At 31.5% G+C, this 20005-nt stretch overlaps 2 protein-coding genes across 2 annotated transcripts in view; one reads left to right on the top strand and one right to left on the bottom strand.

Annotated features, from left to right (window-relative positions):
* RyR (Ryanodine receptor) overlaps positions 1-20005 on the top strand; it is a 501624-nt gene that overhangs the window by 290652 nt on the left and 190967 nt on the right. The gene's annotated exons all lie outside the window — the stretch shown is intronic.
* The window catches only part of LOC147066726 (lysosome-associated membrane glycoprotein 5), a 31291-nt gene continuing 24034 nt past the window's right edge, over positions 12749-20005 (bottom strand). Inside the window, exons 3-6 of the mRNA XM_085954325.1 lie at positions 18540-18704; positions 16198-16314; positions 15449-15657; positions 12749-14636 (exon numbers count right to left, since the gene is read on the bottom strand). Coding sequence (XP_085810451.1) covers positions 14393-14636; positions 15449-15657; positions 16198-16314; positions 18540-18704 — 735 coding nt within the window. The 3' untranslated portion in view covers positions 12749-14392. The remainder of the gene's footprint in view (positions 14637-15448; positions 15658-16197; positions 16315-18539; positions 18705-20005) is intronic.

Raw genomic sequence — 20005 nt, 5'->3', positions numbered from 1 at the left:
TGTCATTGCCCATTATTGTTGGTTGGTTTCTAAGGACTTTTGATGAAGCCATTTTGAAATGAATCTTTATTATTTAATTATTCATACATTTCTGTGTATGAGTCGGAGTATGGACCTGATAGGTTGAGCAAATGGCTGACATCCATTTCTCGTAAAAACAAAATCTGATAATACATACTTCCACTCAGTGGAGCCCCATATGATCCTATTAGGATCGGACATGTTCCGAAAAAGTTAAGATTGCCATATTATTATCTGTCTACACTCCACACTCCATCCTTAATATACAAACATTTATGATTGCGAAAACAGTTTGCGTCATAATCTTTTCTTTTAAGGTTTCTGGAATTCAGAGAAAGGATTTTTCCCTATTGATATTGACACAGGCATTATTTAAATGAAGTAAGGAAATAATTATAAAACTCCAAATTTTTCACCACTCATATAAAAATGAATCTTGAAAAGAAATCTAAATTGTTGAGCTACTCATATTAACTCATTTAGTGCTAACACCGCGACTGGCGCATTTGCAGTACTTGGCCATTAGATACAATTAACGTGTTATTTAAATGTGGTAATTTAAAGTTCAGCAGTGATTGTGATTCGGCTCTTCTATGTCAAAACTTTGTCGACCCCGACTAGAGTATTATCGGGAATATCTTTGCCTGTCGGGGTGGGGTGATGCTTCAGATACGTTTAATTAAAGCTATAGTTCAGCGTGTCAGCGGTAAACCACCATTATACATCTGTGATTGGTTGTCACACATGACATCACATTTGGAAAGGTATTTAGATAATAAAACAAATCTGACAAACCGATTTGGTCTTGTTAATATTACGTAATATGATTTTCATACTTCCCCTTACCGTCATTAATGTTTCATTATTCAAGATTAGTCTGTTTGATTAGTTTTAAGTTTGTAAAATGAGTGTCTACCTATATGGCAATTTTACCTATAATTTTTCAACAGCTTTGAACTTCTAAGAAAGGTCACATTTGCAAAATTTTACAGGAGAGCAATTTGAATGAAAATCAATGCATCAAAATTTGACAGCAATTGTACTTATTTATAGAGATATTAATTAATGTCTCTACAAATAAGTACAATTGCTTTAGAATGTATTTTAAAAACCATGCCGCACTGCACTCCCATAAAATATATACTACATACTTGCCGAATAATTGGTCATTGATGAAAAATACTTCCTATGGTTTGTAAAAAGCTTTAAATAATTCATTCCTTAAATGTGTCAGATTCCCGCATAAGAAAATATGGCACTTTAAATATTTATATTTAATTATAATAGTATGTAATTTGAATATATTATTATTGTGATATTATTTAGAATTTAAAATACAGTTTATATTATACAAAGAATGCCAAAGTGGATGACGCAAGACTATATTATTTTACAATTATGTGTAACATGAACACTAAAAATGCCATCACACGAGCGAGTAATCAAACTATTATGCATTTAGAAGTTTGTAATGAAGTTTATAAGAACAAAATTGGAGTTTGAGAAACTCTTATTGCATAAGAATATTATTTATGTGTATATTATTAAATTTTTAATGATAAAAAAAGTCGGTGTGTGTACTTATGTATGCGCGTTAGAAGTTATACTTCTTTGGCGTAACAAAACAAAAACTTGTGATAACCTAGATTCTTCGACTAGTTCTTAATTATCTTGTTATATTACACACTCAAGAAAAAGGCCCGCTTGTTGGAACGCCGTTGGTTTATTTCTATACACTTTAACTTATATAATTATTTATCGTTGTTTTTATTTTTAAAGTAACAACTGCCACTATGACGTTTGATAGTTTGTTAACGTAAGGTATTGCAAATGGCCAACAATAATAAATTTGCTGCCTAGGCAACGGAACAATTATTCTAAACTATAATATTATACTGTATAATCGTCACGATTGGAGTATCATACTGTCGCGTAATGGTAGTGCGTTCGGCTGATAACCGAACAATCGGTGGTTCGAATCCAATCGAGTGCGTTTATTTTTGTGTGAAAAAATAAATTATGTGTTACATGTCACACGCCAAAAATACACTCTGATCTGATTTTCCAAATGCGCCTAAAGAAGTATAACTTCAAAAATGTTTTTATTAATTGGCTTACCAAAAAAACAGTGATTTATTATAATAATATTATGTACACTGTTTTAAATATGTATAACAGAATGATGATTGATTAAAGGTGTAATGTTTATTCAATCTCAAGTATAAAAAAACCATGTGGCTAGAACTTTAATATTTACCGTTTTACGTCAACGTACAGCGTTGTAAATGATTCGTTGAATGAAACATTTGGTCTTGGGGAAACGAGATACAGTATTGATAGGTTAGTGCACTGATAATGCATGTCCAGAGTTTTCTAGAAATAGATTTATTGTACGTCCAAATAGGGCATTTGAAAAGATTAACATTAAAAATACATAATAATATCAATTTTGAATCTTTTAAATTCGATTTTCTAAAACATACAAAATTGGACATACGACATCTATACATGAATCCATCAATATGTAAATTAAATTACAGAATGAATACCTCTCAACTAGGTAAGTACTAAATAAAATATGTGTCCTAGCCACATTATGTTGAAAAGAGTTCCTTAGTAATAAATAAAATAATTTTTTTTTCCACGTTGGTATCTGAAATCTCTCAGGATACGTTGAATAATATTATAATTATATATAAATTTGCACAATTATTATGGTTAGGCTGTAAATTTTAAAATGGTATTAAAACACAAAGTACCTAGATATTTATTTAGTTTTGGTGTGGGATGTTTGTAAATTTTATTCCGAGTGCGCAGTGCTACCAATATTATTAATAAGTAAAAAACATTAAGTAGGTAGTTTCGTAGGTCCAATACTAGTTACGAAGAGATTGAAATAACAGAAGGAGAAATATGAAAATTGTATAGCAAAACATTTGAAAGCGATTCCAGAATGCTTTTAGTATGGTTGAATAGGAAACAAAAGATATAATAATATTCTGTGTTGGCATCATTGAATGCATTGTTTGTAAATAAAATAAAAATGGCGGCCTGTCGTTGATGTCTTGCTTTGGTTACTTAAGCCGCTTTGACAAAGTCCACTCGGACCGAGCGCACTCGTATGAGACAGCTTCTTACTAATTACTCCTATACGAGCTAGCTCGGAAGAGTAGAACGCAGTCCGAGTAGGTCATATAAGAGGAATTAGTATGAAGCTGTCTCGTACGAGTGCGCTTGGTCCGAGTCTACTCGGATTGTGTCAACGCGGCTATACTTATTACATTTACGTACATTTTATGTGATTGTTTATTTAAATCAGTGATTAGCAACCTTTTTTTACAATTGCCAAATAAAATACCAAAAACCTTTCTGAGGTCACATTCATATACATATATATTATATTTTTCACGTAATTATCTAAACCGATTATACTACAAAAGAATAAAATCTTATTCATTCTATGACATATAAAAAAATTCTTGCTAGTTGACTAGTACTAGTCACTGATCTAAATAATAAAATTAGTCTAAAGCTATGTTTGTCACTGTAATGTAATGCGTTTCTAATTCAGTGCAGCCCTGGCAAATAAATTTCAGAGCACAAGTGTGAACCTTGCAACAGATTAAGCTGCAATGTAAAGTGACTGGCAACTTATTTAGTCGTTGCTCTAGTAACGATGTTTTGGATAGTTTCGTTTTTAATTCGGACACAATACATGCAGTGTTGTTATGTTGACCCATTATAATTATTTATTTTAGTATTATTTTTGACAAATTGGTACATATACATACCTACTTAGTTTTATTTATTATTTTCAGCCACCTTCAAACTTCTTTCTTTAGTAAAACTTGCTATATGTATAATATATCACATAAGAAATTGAATAATTTAGCTACTGAATATCATTCTATTGATGTTTAGAGCTTTTACAAAATTATTTCACCCATGTCTCTCTGCCATGGATTAATTATTATTTTTAGAGGATCGATAATGAAGTGTTATGGAGTTAAACAATTTAGAATGTCACAAAAATATTTGAAAAAACCAATATTATTCTTATTTAAAATTATTTTCCTGTAATGTTGCGATTGGTCACTTACCTTTCACTCTCATTTTTCATTGAACGATGTTTTCTTTTGTTAAAAATATTATATTTTAAAACTGTCGCTGTTTTGGATACTCTTGAGGTAGGTATCTAGCCAGGGCACTGGAGTAGATATCGTCACTGTTCTGGCAGAAGACACTAATTCGAAAAAATGACATATTGAGTTAGTTATACCAAAATGTTCCTTATTTCAAACTTTACCGTCTGGAAACCTTTTTCATAAATAAACAGTCTTTATTTTAAAGTCATCCTTTTTACGATTACTTAATAAACTCACATGATAGACCATTTCAAATATTTTAACAACTTCAAAGTCAAATTACTCAAAACTAGTATTCTCCAGTTAGTGTATTCTGCCAGAACAGAGACGATATTTTATCTAGGGAAAACCTACATAGTTTTATAAATATTAGTATACCATTTAAATTCACATCTTTTCTCATCGTTATTTAGTTTTACTCGATTAATATTATTACTGTTTATACCTATTTATTAATTCTCTATGTTATTCCAATCCCGATATTCTAGAAAATTTGAATTTTTATGCACCCGTCAATTACATGCGTGGTCGCAACCATGACCTACTGGCTCACCAGGCACCAATAGCAAGGGCTGTGTGGCTGGTCAATGCACTCCCTAGAGATGTAGATATTTTTAGCGATGCATTATATTATATTCTGTTTTTTTTTTAAATTCTATTTTATTGTTTAATTTGTATTTTTTTTGAATTGTGGTTTTTTTAGTTTATTTCTTTTGTATAAAACTATTTTTTTGCTTTGTTTTTCTTTAACTGATTACTTGTACTTTTTATTCTAAATGTCATGTTGTAAACGTCCTGAATTAATAATTTGTTATGTACTCAACGTGTCTTTTTTCAATAAATAAAATAAATATATATATGATTTTAATAAACTTCAAATTTTAAAAATTTCTTAATCGATTATTAAATTTCATACTTCTGCACTTCTTTGAATAAAAAGCCTACAAGAAATTATTGACCATTTTTTTTTCAATAATGACAAAGTATTAAATTTAGACTCGTAGTTTAGTGAAAAACATTTTGAACTAGTACAAAATAAAACTGAGGTTTTATTAACGTCATTAATTGATATTCATAATGAATTTTATAGACTTGCCTTGCCACGTTGATAACCCATTATTTATCTACAAAAATGATTAAAACCTATAAGGTTAATTATTGAATATAATAATATTTTAGACATTTTGCATATCGGTGCACCTGAGCGAATATTCTAATCATCACGATTTTAAAGTTCAAATTTTATTATATTCCGAATGATTTTAAAAATCATCTTTATCTTTAATAAAATAATATTACTATTCAACACACATAATAAAATGATCGATAAAGAAATATATTCAGAAGGCCAAAAAGTGCGATAGTAACCTGACTAGAAGAGTTGTCTGATTTCAGGATAGATAATTATTGTAGCAATTCATAATATGGCACCTTGGTATCTAATATTAAAAGAATAATTATTATACCGAATAATATTTAATACATCTAGTTGTATAATTAAAAACAGCCTTATAAAAATAGAAAAATTATATAATGTAGATGTAGACAATTGTTTTATTTCATTGGCGTTCTGCCTGCCATTTTTTTAATACCAAGCGTGTAGTATGATAATTTTAGGAAAATGTAATAAAAGATGTGAAATATGACAACATTCCAATGTTAAATATTGTAGAATGTACAACGTAATGGAGTAATAAAAATATATAAAAAACTAATGTGTGTATTATTATTTTATCTCCTGATATTTACTTTTACATGTCATACAGAAGAAATATATTATGCACTAGCTGCCCACCTATAACAATTATTTATCCACTCCATCAAGATAGTTCTGCACAAATTTGACAGATAAAACAAGATGGCTGCCAAAATTTTAAATTTAGAGAAAAGTTGAAAGCCGGGCTACTTTACACACTACACGCTGGCGTGTGGGCCGATATGTGTCTGCGCAGAAGAGCGATAGAGACGACCGCCCGGTAAAAAAACAAACTACTCAATACGTCCTGTCAAAATAGTACCAAAAATGACGGTTTCAACTCGCTAGCTTGTTGGCTTCTGAGCGAGTGGAAAGTTTTGTGTATCATCATCACGATTGCACTAGCTGACTCGCCCGCTTTTAAACTCGCCGACAAGCAGCTTGTAAAGTAGCTCAATGTCATCAACGCATATGGTTATCATCTAATATAATTTTCACGTAAATTTGTTTTGTGTTGGCGACGGGGAAATTAATTCTTAAATCGTGTAAAGATGACGAAAAAACGTTACCCATTTACTTGAAAAAGAAAACATGTCGATGAATATATTATTATTATTATTAGTAATAGAACAATAAACATAACATTATATGGACGCATGTTGACTTTTTATAACAAATTATGTTTTGTTCTGCACGCATCATTTACACAATCTTTGTGTCGCATAGTCAAAATCGTTTTAGACCGTGCCCCAGCTGAAGTATAGCCTTAAAGACCGTCCAACCTCTTTGGGTCGTATAGTACCGACATAATCTTCATGTCTAAATAAAACACTGTTCTTGTCGGTTTACAGGAAGCCAGTAGAAAACAAATTTTGATAATAGCCGATATACTGGATTATTATTTGTTAGATTAGGTTAGGTTTTTATCCTTGAATAAATTCATGAATTTTGCCAAAATCAGCTATGAAAATTGAATTGATATTCATATTGAATCTAATAAAATTGGAGACCATAATATAGTATACAGTCATCTCTTTCCGATAAGAAAGCTCACGGCGAACTGTGCCACGGTGAAATGTTTTACGTACAATTTACATGTAACCAGACTTCCTACCAAGTTATAATGTCAAATCAAAATGAAGATCCAAAAGTAACCAGAAATAAAACACTTATTTTCAACGCAATATTTATATTTGATTATATTTCAAGCATTCCTTGGTAAAGAAAACAAATCTTCAAACATTTTAATGATCACAATATGCATAGTAAAATTATTATTTATATAATTGACAACTATTCATCATCAATTCACATGAAATGTTTCATTGTTATTTTTCAATATACAGAGAGCGTTTTGGCCATAAATACATATTCAGCAGATATTCAAACCATTATTAATTGTTAATTATTCAACTGTGAACCAGGCATCTATTAAAAAATAGAACAGACTATTCTCCAAAATCATTCTGTAAAATAGAAAATCAAAATTAGGTTTTCTGCAAATATATAAAACGGTTCTTCGCGGTCCTCCCAACAGAAGAAACGTTACTGACTTTATACATTATTTGGCCAACGGAAATAAATGTTAATAAGCAAAATAAATAATTATTATTGCCCAATATGTCCCTTGCCAAAGTCATTATCGACTTTCAAAATATAGGTACCTGCAAAACCAAATGTTTCTTTCGCAGAAAATTTTTTTGATACTTCCCAAGCATCAAACGGGAGAGCGGGCTATTAAATAATTTTCGAAACGTTCTATACATATTCACCACGGTGAGTATGACCGTGATATTAAAAAAAAATCATTACTTTGTATTATAATGCTAATAGCTATCATTGCCTTATGTATTTAAGACAATTTGTAGAAATAATTAAGTAATTAACAGATTGAAATTTCAGAAATTATTGATAAATAGTTAACTAGCATTATAAAGCAAATTAATGTGCAAACAAACATCTGAAATAGAAAATGTAATCCGAAAAGCCATCTTAATGAAACAAAGTCACCCAAAAATCACTCAATGATATTACTTAATACTAATTACGTACCTAGTATTTGACTGATGGAAATATTTATGGGCCGTTGTACACAATGCTTATTTAGTGATGTCAAGAAGTTGATAATATGCGTGCGTCAAGTATTTTTGAAAAGAATCTTTGAAGCCTTTTAAATTGGCAAAATTCATTTAATTTAATTATAGTATTTGAAAGCTAGCGTTTTTTTTAATTATATTATGTTTCTATAACGTTCACAGCTTTAGAAAAAAGTACAGTTTCAAAGTCTTAGTGGTAGTAATAATTGACGCGATACTCATGAATGGTCCAATTTATAATGTATTATGTAGTATGTCCATTTCCTTATAACTAAAATTTAAAACCAGAATTATTAAATTCTGCATGTTTATGATTAACTAACTCAATATCCACAGAATCACTTATCCTCTCGGTTAAATGTTTATAATGAAATCAAAGCATTTAATATTCCACATTTAAATAACATGCTAATTATATCTAATGCCGACACCGCAACGATGTATGAGTTAATGTATATCCTATTATCTTTTCTATAAATAGTCTTTACCGATAAAGAAACATGACATGTAGTTTTGCATTATTGAAAGTAATTTCTTCTCTTTTCTGAAATACACATATTGAAGAAAACTTTCTTCTCTAGTTTTTCTTCTAGTTTCTTCCTTTTCCTTTTTCATTATAAAATTATACTATCATAAATTGACTGATGAGAAAAAATGATTTAAGTAAATAATTTTCATTGTGACCCACCCCATCTGCTGCCTGACATATCCAAGTAAATAGGACATCGTATGAGATGATAATGTATTTGGTTGACTGTACCCTTCTCCAAAGCTATGATTTTACAAACAAACTTTTGATAAAATCTTTAACTGTATTTCTATCATACTATTATATCATAATATATAATTTTACTTTTTAGCTTATAATAACAATGAATAAATATATATGTATGTACATACATATATTTCATTACTGGAAGACAAGTTGTATGGCTCAAATAACATCCCACTAAATATTAGAATATCAACTATTTATATATCATATCGTAATAATCATTTAAAAATTTACACAGGGAAGCAGCAAGAATTACACGCATACATACAAAATACATCTAGCTTATTTGCACCGTCCATAATAATTAACAATATTTTTTATTGGAAGCGGATTGGATGCGGACAACATGTCGTCTCCTTATATGGTTCTGATCGTTTATAGAAATATGTTGTATGTGCAACCGCTCGGTTATAATAACTTTTATAGACTATGGGACAAGAAATAAAGAGTATATTATCCATCTCTTTCGCATGTCTATTTAAAGTGGTTCCAATATTATCTCTTACAGTAATTTATGATCAAATTTAATATCCAGAACTATTAGTTGTTTTTACATAAAAATTTTAACAATCGTCCTCAATGATAGAATTCACATAATGTGATACAAATATAAATGTATGTAATAATTCATATCAATTTGATGAAAGAAATTTCATTACTTTCTCTGTTTGCTTGCTACTGCCCTGCGACATTTGAATATACATAAAAATATCATTAGATAATGCATAATACTTTAAATACATCAAAAATACATATTTTAAGCTATATTAACAAGCACATTGAAAAAATAATTACAATAGAATGTGGGTTACAAAAACAGCTCAATAAATATATCTGTTGTTAGTAAATAATTAATATTTTGTTCAATACTAGAATAAAACATTCAATTGGATCAAATCAGGTATATGGGACATTATTTTAAATCCAAAGATTATTTATTTTCATTTGTTGAATTTTAAGTAAGTACTTAGGGGTGTGTCCGGAGAAATACAAAGTACTCTACAATGATGTCGGGTTGCCATAGATACAATGTCGCCGAGATTTGCTAAATAATTTCCAAGGACACGGCTTTACTTAGCAGAATTAATCAAATAAAAAAATGTTGCATTTCAACTCTATCTCGCAACACTAAGCAACACTACGACACAAAGCTGCTGCATCTCCAATTTCCTCTGCTGTATGCTATGGAGTGACTGCAGTATTGTTGCATTGTAGCAGTTGCCGTGTTGTTGTTGTTATCTTGTGGGAGAGTTATTTCGGAAACCGGTAGGGAGTAAACTGTTCTGTTCTACACCCGTCAGCGTGGCCAGATCCTGAAGAAATATTCCGATGCCAACTTGATGTTCAATTTGACCATCAAAGGAAGCGGCATGAAAATCTCTTTCCTTAACTGGTATTTAATTCCACTCTGTGTGAAATCATAAATAATTGTTGCACACAGAACATGTTGATTTTTTTGGTCTTTTAGATATAATATATTACAATAAAATTAAAACTATGAGCTGTTTTTGAAAAACACCAAGTAGATGTAACACCATAGATTTAATAAAATATCGACATTGCAATTGCAACAAGCAATGACAGAACATTTTCGAGTCAGTATTATGGTCAATCATAATATGATATTATTATATTTGGTTCCACGTTCCACAGTAGACGAGGAAAAGATTATAAATATTAGTAAGTAGCTACGTATCTACAGTAAAGAGTTTAAAATAATGTTTATGCAACTTCTAATACACTTTCCACTTTTCATTTAGATTATTTTCGATTCGTTTTAACACCATTTTGGATTTCTAATACAATTTTTGCATTCAAATTGTATTGTTTTCTCATGTATTTCCCTTGTTTTATTATTAATAAATATAATATCAAACGAACGATGAATTTGCCAAAATCAAAGCAGCATAAAAAATATACATGCTTCTGTACTCTCCGATTGGATTATCACCACAAGTACATTTCTTACTTTCTCAATGTTTCGGCACATTACAGAGACCAATGTCATGAGATAATTTGGCAGAATGCATAATTGTGCCGGTGAGTGGTAACGCAGATCAAAAAGTCTAGTTTACATTACTCAGAGTAAAATATGCTGATCGTTATTTGATCAGAGAAGTGTTTTGTTAAATCAGAGATGGAATTTTGCTGACACATTCATCAGTTTGTAAGCATTCCCATTCATCCGTCTAACAATACATTTTGCCACATTCTTTAGCAAGAATGGACTGAGTAACGTTCTCGAAACGTCGAGAGAGGACGAAAAACATACTATGATAATCTGATTACCAAAAATAAATGTAATTGTAATTTTTGTTTAATTAGAGGCTGTGATCAGTGACGTCCCGTGTGGGTAGGCAGTAGAGGTGGGAAAACTGGTCGATTTTGAAGACTAAGTATACTTACTACCAGTGTAAAAAATACTTGGAATCGAAACTTGTTCCAAAATACTTACTAGTATTTCAAATATCGGCTTCAAAAGAATCGCTAAAAATACACTGAGCTCGGCTTTTCGAAATGCCCCATTAATTATAAAATTTTAAACACATATTAAATTATTTATGAGTTGTTTTTATGTTAGGTTATAATATTCTTGTTAACATCAAATGAATATACAATGATTTTTTAAAATTTTTTAAACATGTTTTGAGTGGTCATAACAAGCCTGTGCTGTCACCTCACCGCATTCCCGAGGGAATGTGCTGCTACACAAAATTTATGACATATTGTTCATACATAAGATTATGTCATTCGAGTGCATAGACTAATAAATTAAAATATACTTGTGTTCAAGTGCTTTCTCGCTCACGCGCATTTAATGTCAGCAGAATTGAAAGTCTACCAACTAGCGAACGACCATCGCATGTGTTCGAACAAGTTTTTTGGAACAAGTTTATTGGGCCACACGTACTGAGTATGGGTAGTTTCATACGAGACTTGAGTACACAAACTGGTGACAGTATTTTCAACTCACCTCTAGTAGGCAGGTCATGTGTTGCACAAAGGCGGCACATTATAAAGGGCGGCAAATGAAGGAAAGAATACAGTTTTTTAGGAGCAGTACCGGTTTTCAATAAAGCAATCGCTTCGTTAGAAAACATCGACATCTTAGTTTAAAAGTAATCAAAATACAAAAAATCTTAAATATTATTGTATATGTAATATCTATTGTAATACATATTGTAATGCTGTTTCATCGCACAGACAAAATTTTTACAAGGGTGCATCCAAACCAGGCAGCTCCACATAAAACCACGAATATTTGAGAGTAGGTTTCGTGGAAATGCTCAATTGAATTCTGCTTAAGGGCGGCACTTTGCCTAGAGACGTCACTGATTGTAATGATATTTGAAAAGCTAATATTAATTATTTATTAGTAGTATGATGACGATGTTTGAACAGTATATTGATAGTTTTGATTTGATATTATAAAAATGTCAGGATATTCATGTCACCTCATCAATAATTGCCATTGTGAGATAGCCAACCCATGTTCAGAATGTTTAGTTATTGCAATCTCAGAAGAAAGAATAGCTTAAGTAGAAATACAAAATATGGCTTGGAACGATTGAGTATTATTTATTGCGTTAGTGGGAATGCCATTATTATCATCCAATTTTCGTAGATGCATATTCATGTTCAATCGTTTTTAACCGGTTTTAACAATAATAACATTGCTTATCATGAGACATAAAGTTTTATGCTTTTACATTATAATATGTTTTTTCTCTGGTAATTACTAACTAACAATAATGATATAATGATACACTTTATTGTATTGTATATTATTTTCTAAAATGATATGGAATTTTACGGAAGATTCTGTTTTACAATTGGATATGTATTTATTTTATTAAGTTCTTACATGATAATAAATAATTTAATTTTTTTGAAATATTTACACATTTCAATCATTAAAAATTTTATGTGAGGTTTTGATTATAAGCCTCACCAATCAAAGATAAATATTATTTACTTATTGTAAATTCAACAAATTTTTAACACACGCTGCGAGAATTTTTAAAACATTACTTCTATAATAATTGTTGTGAAAAATTGGATATTCAAATAATATGTTAAATTGATAAGTACCTAAATTCAATTTCTTTAGGATAGGTAGGTACGTTATATTTAATATATGACATACATATTAAAATAAAAAATTGATAATATGGAATATTTCACCATCTTTCATTTTTAAAAATTAAATTTTAATAAAATAATTATTATAAATTACTCACTAAAATTCCAGGATTAGTTATATAGTTTAAAATAATTTTCACTTTATGGCACTTTTTATAACTCGTTTCTAACAACTTGGCACCCTTACACCTTAATTAGGTGATGGTTCCCCATTTCGAGCGTATGCATCATCATCAGTCAATTATTTAAAATTTCAATGAAAAGCAATTATCTGATTTTTATTAACTTGTTATGACTTATGTAATTTCAAGAGGAAAAAATGTTTACACTCGTATTAAATCAAAATAAGATTATTCCTAATCTACGGAAAGTATTATAAACTCAGACCGAAACCTTTCTGTGGTCTCTTTTTATGACTTTTGTGAATATTCGGTAGAGTGTATATCATATTTTGGTATGCACCAAAAAGTATCTAGTTCCTTGCGTTGCAATATCACCTGTACACGTGCATGGATTTACCTGCACCAATACTGTGTATTTTTAACTATTGCAATAATAACTGTTTACACGTAAATATGCTGACTGTCTCGCCAATCTCGTTCTTCAAGAGTAAGCGAGACGCAATGTTGTCATCTTATGATACTATTTGAGAGGTCGTGAAAATCAGTTAACCTTAAAATGAGTCGGCAGATTCGCCACTATTGTTCTACTGCGCAGGTGCAGATATCGCACAGTGCAATTGTCGTGTGAAAATTCAGAACCTTCTGAACTTTTTTAATCCATGCATGCAATCTTTCAATTTGCACATACATTTTTTTGTTATGGCTGCAATTCCATGCTCATGAAAACGGGGTATAGGTAAGAGTGGCTGTCAATTTTGAAACATTTATTTCAATTTCACGGAATAGATGTTCATTTATATTTTGGAAAAAAACATGGTTTGTTTTACAGACAACCAATCTAGGAAACTATTTGTAATCACTGTATTCAAAATAGTTCGCTAACCATTCATAAAACCACCGAGTGACTAAATATTGTCATTTTTTAACTGCATACTTAATTACCAATCATATACATTTCGGCTGAGTTGACTTTAGAGTTCAGTTAAAAATTATGATAACTGAACAATATACATAATTCGGTATGACCAAATCAGTGGTGTAATGTCTGACTTGAAAATATTAATATTTGTGCAAAGTTATTTTTGGTTTATTGCCATAAAGTTAGCGATGAAATTATTTTAATACCTATTTCAAAATAATTAGCCTATTTGAAGATAGAATTTTAATAAAATATAATATCAAACAAAACACTCTATGCTAATATGTTAATAGTTAAAAAGAAATCATAAGATATTTTGTGATGATAATACCTGGTATAGGCACTAATTTAGAAATAATATTATAAAAATCACTGCCGCTGCTTCATTCTTCCGATTTTCCATCTCCCAAACAGATCACAATACATAATAACTAACCGAGTAAACAAACAACCGACAACATCCTGCTGTCACTTCTTACTCCATGGTGTCATACTGCACCTTCTTGACCTTGAGGTATCGAAACACTCCATATCCTGTGACGGTACAGAGAACTGCTACGGCTAAAGTGGCTCCGACGGCTACCGGAGCGGTCTCGTCCCTGTGACTGCCGGGGGCCGCGCACCTGAATTCCGGACCGAAGACACTCTCAGCTTTGTACATGAAAGCCTGAAGTCTGAAATCCCGCAGGAATATTGTCGCCTTATGGTCGACTGTGGATCTGTAAATGAGTTTAAAAATATCTTCACGTATTTAGCAGCATATATCTTAAATTGATCTGATATTCGCAGGGTAGACTGAATTGCAATAATAAGTACCTACGTAATGAATATTATTAATCGATTAGATCAGTGTTTCCCAAAGTGTGGTACGCGGGAAGAGTTTGGTGGGGGTACGCACCGGGCTTTGGCTGCGCCTGGTGCAACAAGTTTTAATATGATATCAATACGAGATCCATGCTATATAGAAGGTTTATTGCATGCAGAAGAAAAACAATAATAATTGTTGGAATTAGCTTCAGACGGATTCTTAAAAAATACATAATATAAGGAGTGCACTTTAACATCATTCTGGTTGCAAATGCAACATGTGTATCCAGTTTTAACAGAGAAAGTCCTGAAATTCATCTTGCCTTTTCCAACTTTATATTCATGTGAAGTTGCTTTTTCAGCATTTGTAGACATTAAGTCAAAAAAAAGGAACAGGCTTTTGGATGTGGAACCGCATCTCAGGTTAAAATTAACAACCAGAGAACCAAATTATGATGATCTCAACATGAACAATGTCATCCTTCTCATTGATTATAATGAATGTTATTTATAATATAATTTTATTTAAGTATATTTTATTATGAATGAATTTTATTTTTCGTTTATTATTATTTTATTTATGTAGGTACTAAAAAGGAAAAAATAAATAGTATATGCATTTTTGTTAGTGTTACTAAAATTATAGAAGGGGTACACAGATGTTGAAAGTTTGGGAGTATTCTGGATACACTGGATTAGATGATAGATTATAAAAAAAGCTCACTCAGGGTCATAGTTTTCCAAGTCGATAGTCAGTTCGTTGTCACAGGAGAACGATTTCCCGACGGGAGTAGGGAAGAGCAGCGCGGGATGCCTGGTCGGAGTGCTGAGAACAGTTGACAGTCCGGGTTTGTCTATGTGCTCGAAAAGTTTGCTGTTAGTATTGTAGACCAGCTCCATTCGACTGAGGTACCATCGCTCTCCACCAGGCGTCTGAAAATTGTAAAACGTATGATCAGTTTTTCTTTTCTTTTATTTTGTTAACTGTCAATTCATGGTGGAACTGCATTGTATTGTTGTTTAATTTAATAAAACGCAATTAGGACCGGTTTCGTCCGCCTCAGAGGGGTTGAAAATGTCCCTCTGAGGCGGACGAAACCAGTCCTAATTTATTGATTAAAAGTGGAATAAGTACTACAAAAAAATTGTGTTTTATTAAATTAAACAACAAGTATGATCAGTTTAAAATAATAACAGCGGGTCTAAGTATTTAATATGTATGGACTCCTCGATTCTTCTAGTCTGACACATAAAGAAGAGTTAGTTATATTTTAAAAGATTACTTTTAATCGAGTAGCTACCATGACAGGCACAGTATTCATTATCATCAGGAGTACGACAACTCGAAGGGTTTAGTCTGGTCGCCACCTCATACTAACTTAGCATGACCTGGAAATGTCAAGGGATAAAGGTTTTTTGATTGATTCTGACTTCAAAAATATACATAATACCTAATTTTATTGTTTTATTTACTTTGGCAAAGCTCCATATCAGTTTGAATCCTTTGAAAGCCATCGTCATAGTTTCTGTATCTTCATAGCGACAGTTTCCTGCAGTTTGTGCTGCGTCAGGTACAAACAAATCGGCTTCCTATAACAAAATAATTTTACTGTTAACAATATAAACATAATTATATTCAAATTGATTTAAGTATAAGCAAAAAATCACACAAATTAATGGAATAATACCCACAAAACTTAAATCAATTAGAATTTAAATTCAAGTTAATTCCAACACGTCATACTTTCAGTCTGTAGTATTAATTTACGCTAGAATTAAAATACCATATTATCGAAATTTATTTGGAAAAATATGGATGATATTGATCTGGACGAGATGTGGTTTCAGATAAGTTAATTTCGAGAAATGGACCTGTCAATTGGCCTCCAAGGTCGTGCGATTGACACCTCTGGAGTATTTCCTGTGGGGCTACATGAAGTCACTTGTTTATGCTGATGAACCTGTTATTCGTGATATACAGCCAGCAGTGTTCGAAAAAGTGGCCCAAAATTGGATGTCCAGAATGCGCTTTGTCAAGAATAGCCGCAGTGGCCATATGCCCAAAATCATTTTCAAATGGTAATGCCGTAAGGTCTTTGAAATTAAAAAAAAATATGAAAAGCTAATTATTTACAACTTCAGATTATCAAACATAAAAAACATCGTTACTAGCATTTAGTTGAACCTACCAGAGGCACCTAGCGGAAAAATATGAAGCTTGCAATTTGAGACATATTTTTGATAATTTACTTTTAGAATTTGTTTAGGTATGGTCCCAATATTGAAGCTCTATTTGATATAAAGAAAAAAGGATTTCAAGCAGGTCTCGAAATGTACCGGAGCGCACCAGAGGCGCCGTTCCTGTTCGTAAAATCGGTAAAATTATCGCTGTCTCGCGGAAAAAATAATTTGACCGCCTGAGCCTAGATATGACTTGCAATAGAAAATCTAACACACTTATTTTTATGAAATACATATACAATTTGATAACTATGTCTTCTAACTGTGCTAACTATGTATTGTTGTAGAAAACTGTCGAGCGCTCCGGTTCGTAAACTTTTCCATTTCGAGCACTGATTTCAAGTTAAGTATACAAATTTATATCTTTATAAAAATCGATGTTTTTTAAAATACATATAAAAAATATTATAACTAAGAATTAGTCAAAAATCTTTACGATAAAACATATAAAACTTGATAAACTAAATTTTAATAAGAAATATGATCAGAAAATAGTATGTAATAATAAGATGGGATCCTTCAACAAATTCACATTATATAACATTTTTTTACAATTATTGTAAGATTATCTTTATATTTTTCTTTTCAACGTTTTCAGATACATATTTATTAAATTGTAAATTATCAAAAAAAAAAAATTCTCAAATTGAAAGCTTCGTATTTTTCCGCTAGGTGCCTCTGGTAGGTACAGGTATCGCCTTAAAGAACTTCATTTTATTATTACATAATATTTTTTTATGGTCATGTTTATTACTCAAATTTATTTTATTAAGTTTCCTCCAATTTACAGTAAAGATTTTTAACCAATTCATAGTATTTATGTTTTGCTTATATTTAGTTTAAAAAACATTAATATTTATAAAAAAAATAAATGCGTATATTTTGAAATCTTTTCTACGCAACAATCAATATTCATTACACCTAGGTACTGAAATTCAGTCGGAAAGGAAAAATATTGTATGTAGTAAGATTTTATGATCTTTTTTATATTACTCGTACTTACAACATTTTTTACTGCGATTGAAATGGTGGCTACAGAGAAATGAATACCTATTCACAGTATTGAAGTGTATGTGTAAATTCATAAATAGAATTTGCGCTAATCGACAGGAAAATTTCAGGTCTCGAGTTATCAATTTACCCCTGTTATACTCATATTAACTCATTTAGTGCTGACACCACGACTGGCGCGTTTTCGTTACCTGGCCATTATTTATAATTAACATGATATTTAAATGTGGTAATTAAAATTTAATTAACAGGTCAGCAGTGATTGTGTTAAGAGGGGTAAGTTACAGCGCTCGAAATGGAAAAGTTTACGAACCGGAGCGCACGACAGTTTTCTGAAGAACAATACATAGTTATCAATTTTTTGTGTATTTCATAAAAATAAGTATGTTAGATTTTCTATTACATGGCCTATCCAGCTCAGACGGTCAAATTATTTTTTCCACGAGACGGAGCGATAATTTTACCGATTTCAGGAACAGGAACGGCGCTCCGGTGCGCTCCGGTCCATTTCGAGCCCTGGGTAAGTACATTCGTGTTTTATTTTAATTATTTAAGTCTCTCACCATTCTCTCTCCTAGTTTGTTGGTGTACTTGATGCTGACCAGGGCGTCAGTTTTGAGGAGTATGCAGGTGGCTCCGTTGGAGGCATTCACGCGGTACATGGCAGAGCTTGAAGGGGTTGGGACGGGAGCCGGCGGCCCCACCAGGTTGCTGGCTGAAAGCGGTGCCTGAAATCCAATATGCCTCGCGTGAATACAAAAATAAAATGCCCATGTACATTGAATAAATTATTAAGTAGGTCAGTGTCTCATTATTTATTTAGGTAAATGCCAAAGTAATTTGTGATCATTTACCGAAAACTGTCACGTAAAGTACGTACGTGATTTTGTTTCTGTTAGTTGATTGAATGATTTATATTTTATATCGTAGGTATACCGTATAACTAGTTACAATACCCCGAATAAACCATTAAATGTTATTTTCGTGCATTTTCACAAGTTTTGTAAAAATGTTCTTTTCTTTCTTTCTTTCGACCATGTCCGATCCTAATAGGAACATATGGGCAACAGGTTGGAAGTTTGAATTAACAGATTTTTATTTTTACGAGAAATGGATGTCAGCCACTTGCTCAACCTATTAGGTCCATACTCTGACTCATACACAAATTGAAAAACAGTATGTGTACTTGCCAGATCCAGCATTCGAACCTGGGACCCTTGACACGAGAGGCCAGCGCTTAAGCCACGCGGCCATCGTGGGTGAAACCATGTTCAGCGCATCTATTCTATACACAAGACTGCTATCGGCAGCTATCGTGGGTAGTTTTTCATATGTTTGTATCGAAGTATTATAATTGTTACAATAAGTTAACCGTCTAATCAGTCAAAACTGTCTATCTCGCTCTAAAATTTAGCACACCTAAGAGAGGTGCTGTTACAACATAGCACTTATTGTAACAATTCCAACTAACTTATTGTAATTGTTACAATAAAGTGCTAATAATTCGATACGAAACTATCTCGATAGCTGCCGTAAGGCCGATAGCAGTCTTGTGTATAGAATAGATGCGCATGAGTTATTAAAACTTGGGTTTGTGATAACATGCAATATGGCAGTCTAACATTCTATATTATGGTTTATACGAGGTTTTGTACAGTTCCATTGCGACGTTGAAATACATTTGCTGAAAACAAAATCCTATTGGTCGATTTTGAAATGTTAATACACCATTCAACGCATATTGTCAATTTTAACAGAATACGGCATTTTTTTATTATTTGATTCATTCGTGGTGTTACTATTACATTGAAAATATAACATACTATATTATGTACTAAAGTTTGGTAGGTTCCCACAGAACAGATTAATAAATAGAATTCCGAATACACTACATTTTGACGCAGGTTTTTGAATGTATGAGTGTCCTACGAAAATGAACAACACATTATAGACGTGCAATAATGTGTGTTGTAACTTTAAAATACACCAATATTGAAAGATCGTTATTGCAGAACCGAGAGCAGTAAGT

Source organism: Rhyacophila brunnea, unplaced genomic scaffold, assembly GCF_057557595.1.
Source record: "Rhyacophila brunnea isolate RB1 unplaced genomic scaffold, BYU_Rbru_1.0 scaffold_4, whole genome shotgun sequence".
Lineage (NCBI taxonomy): Eukaryota > Metazoa > Arthropoda > Insecta > Trichoptera > Rhyacophilidae > Rhyacophila > Rhyacophila brunnea.
The sequence above is the reverse complement of the archived record's forward strand: the minus strand, read 5'-3'. Positions and strand labels throughout refer to the sequence as shown.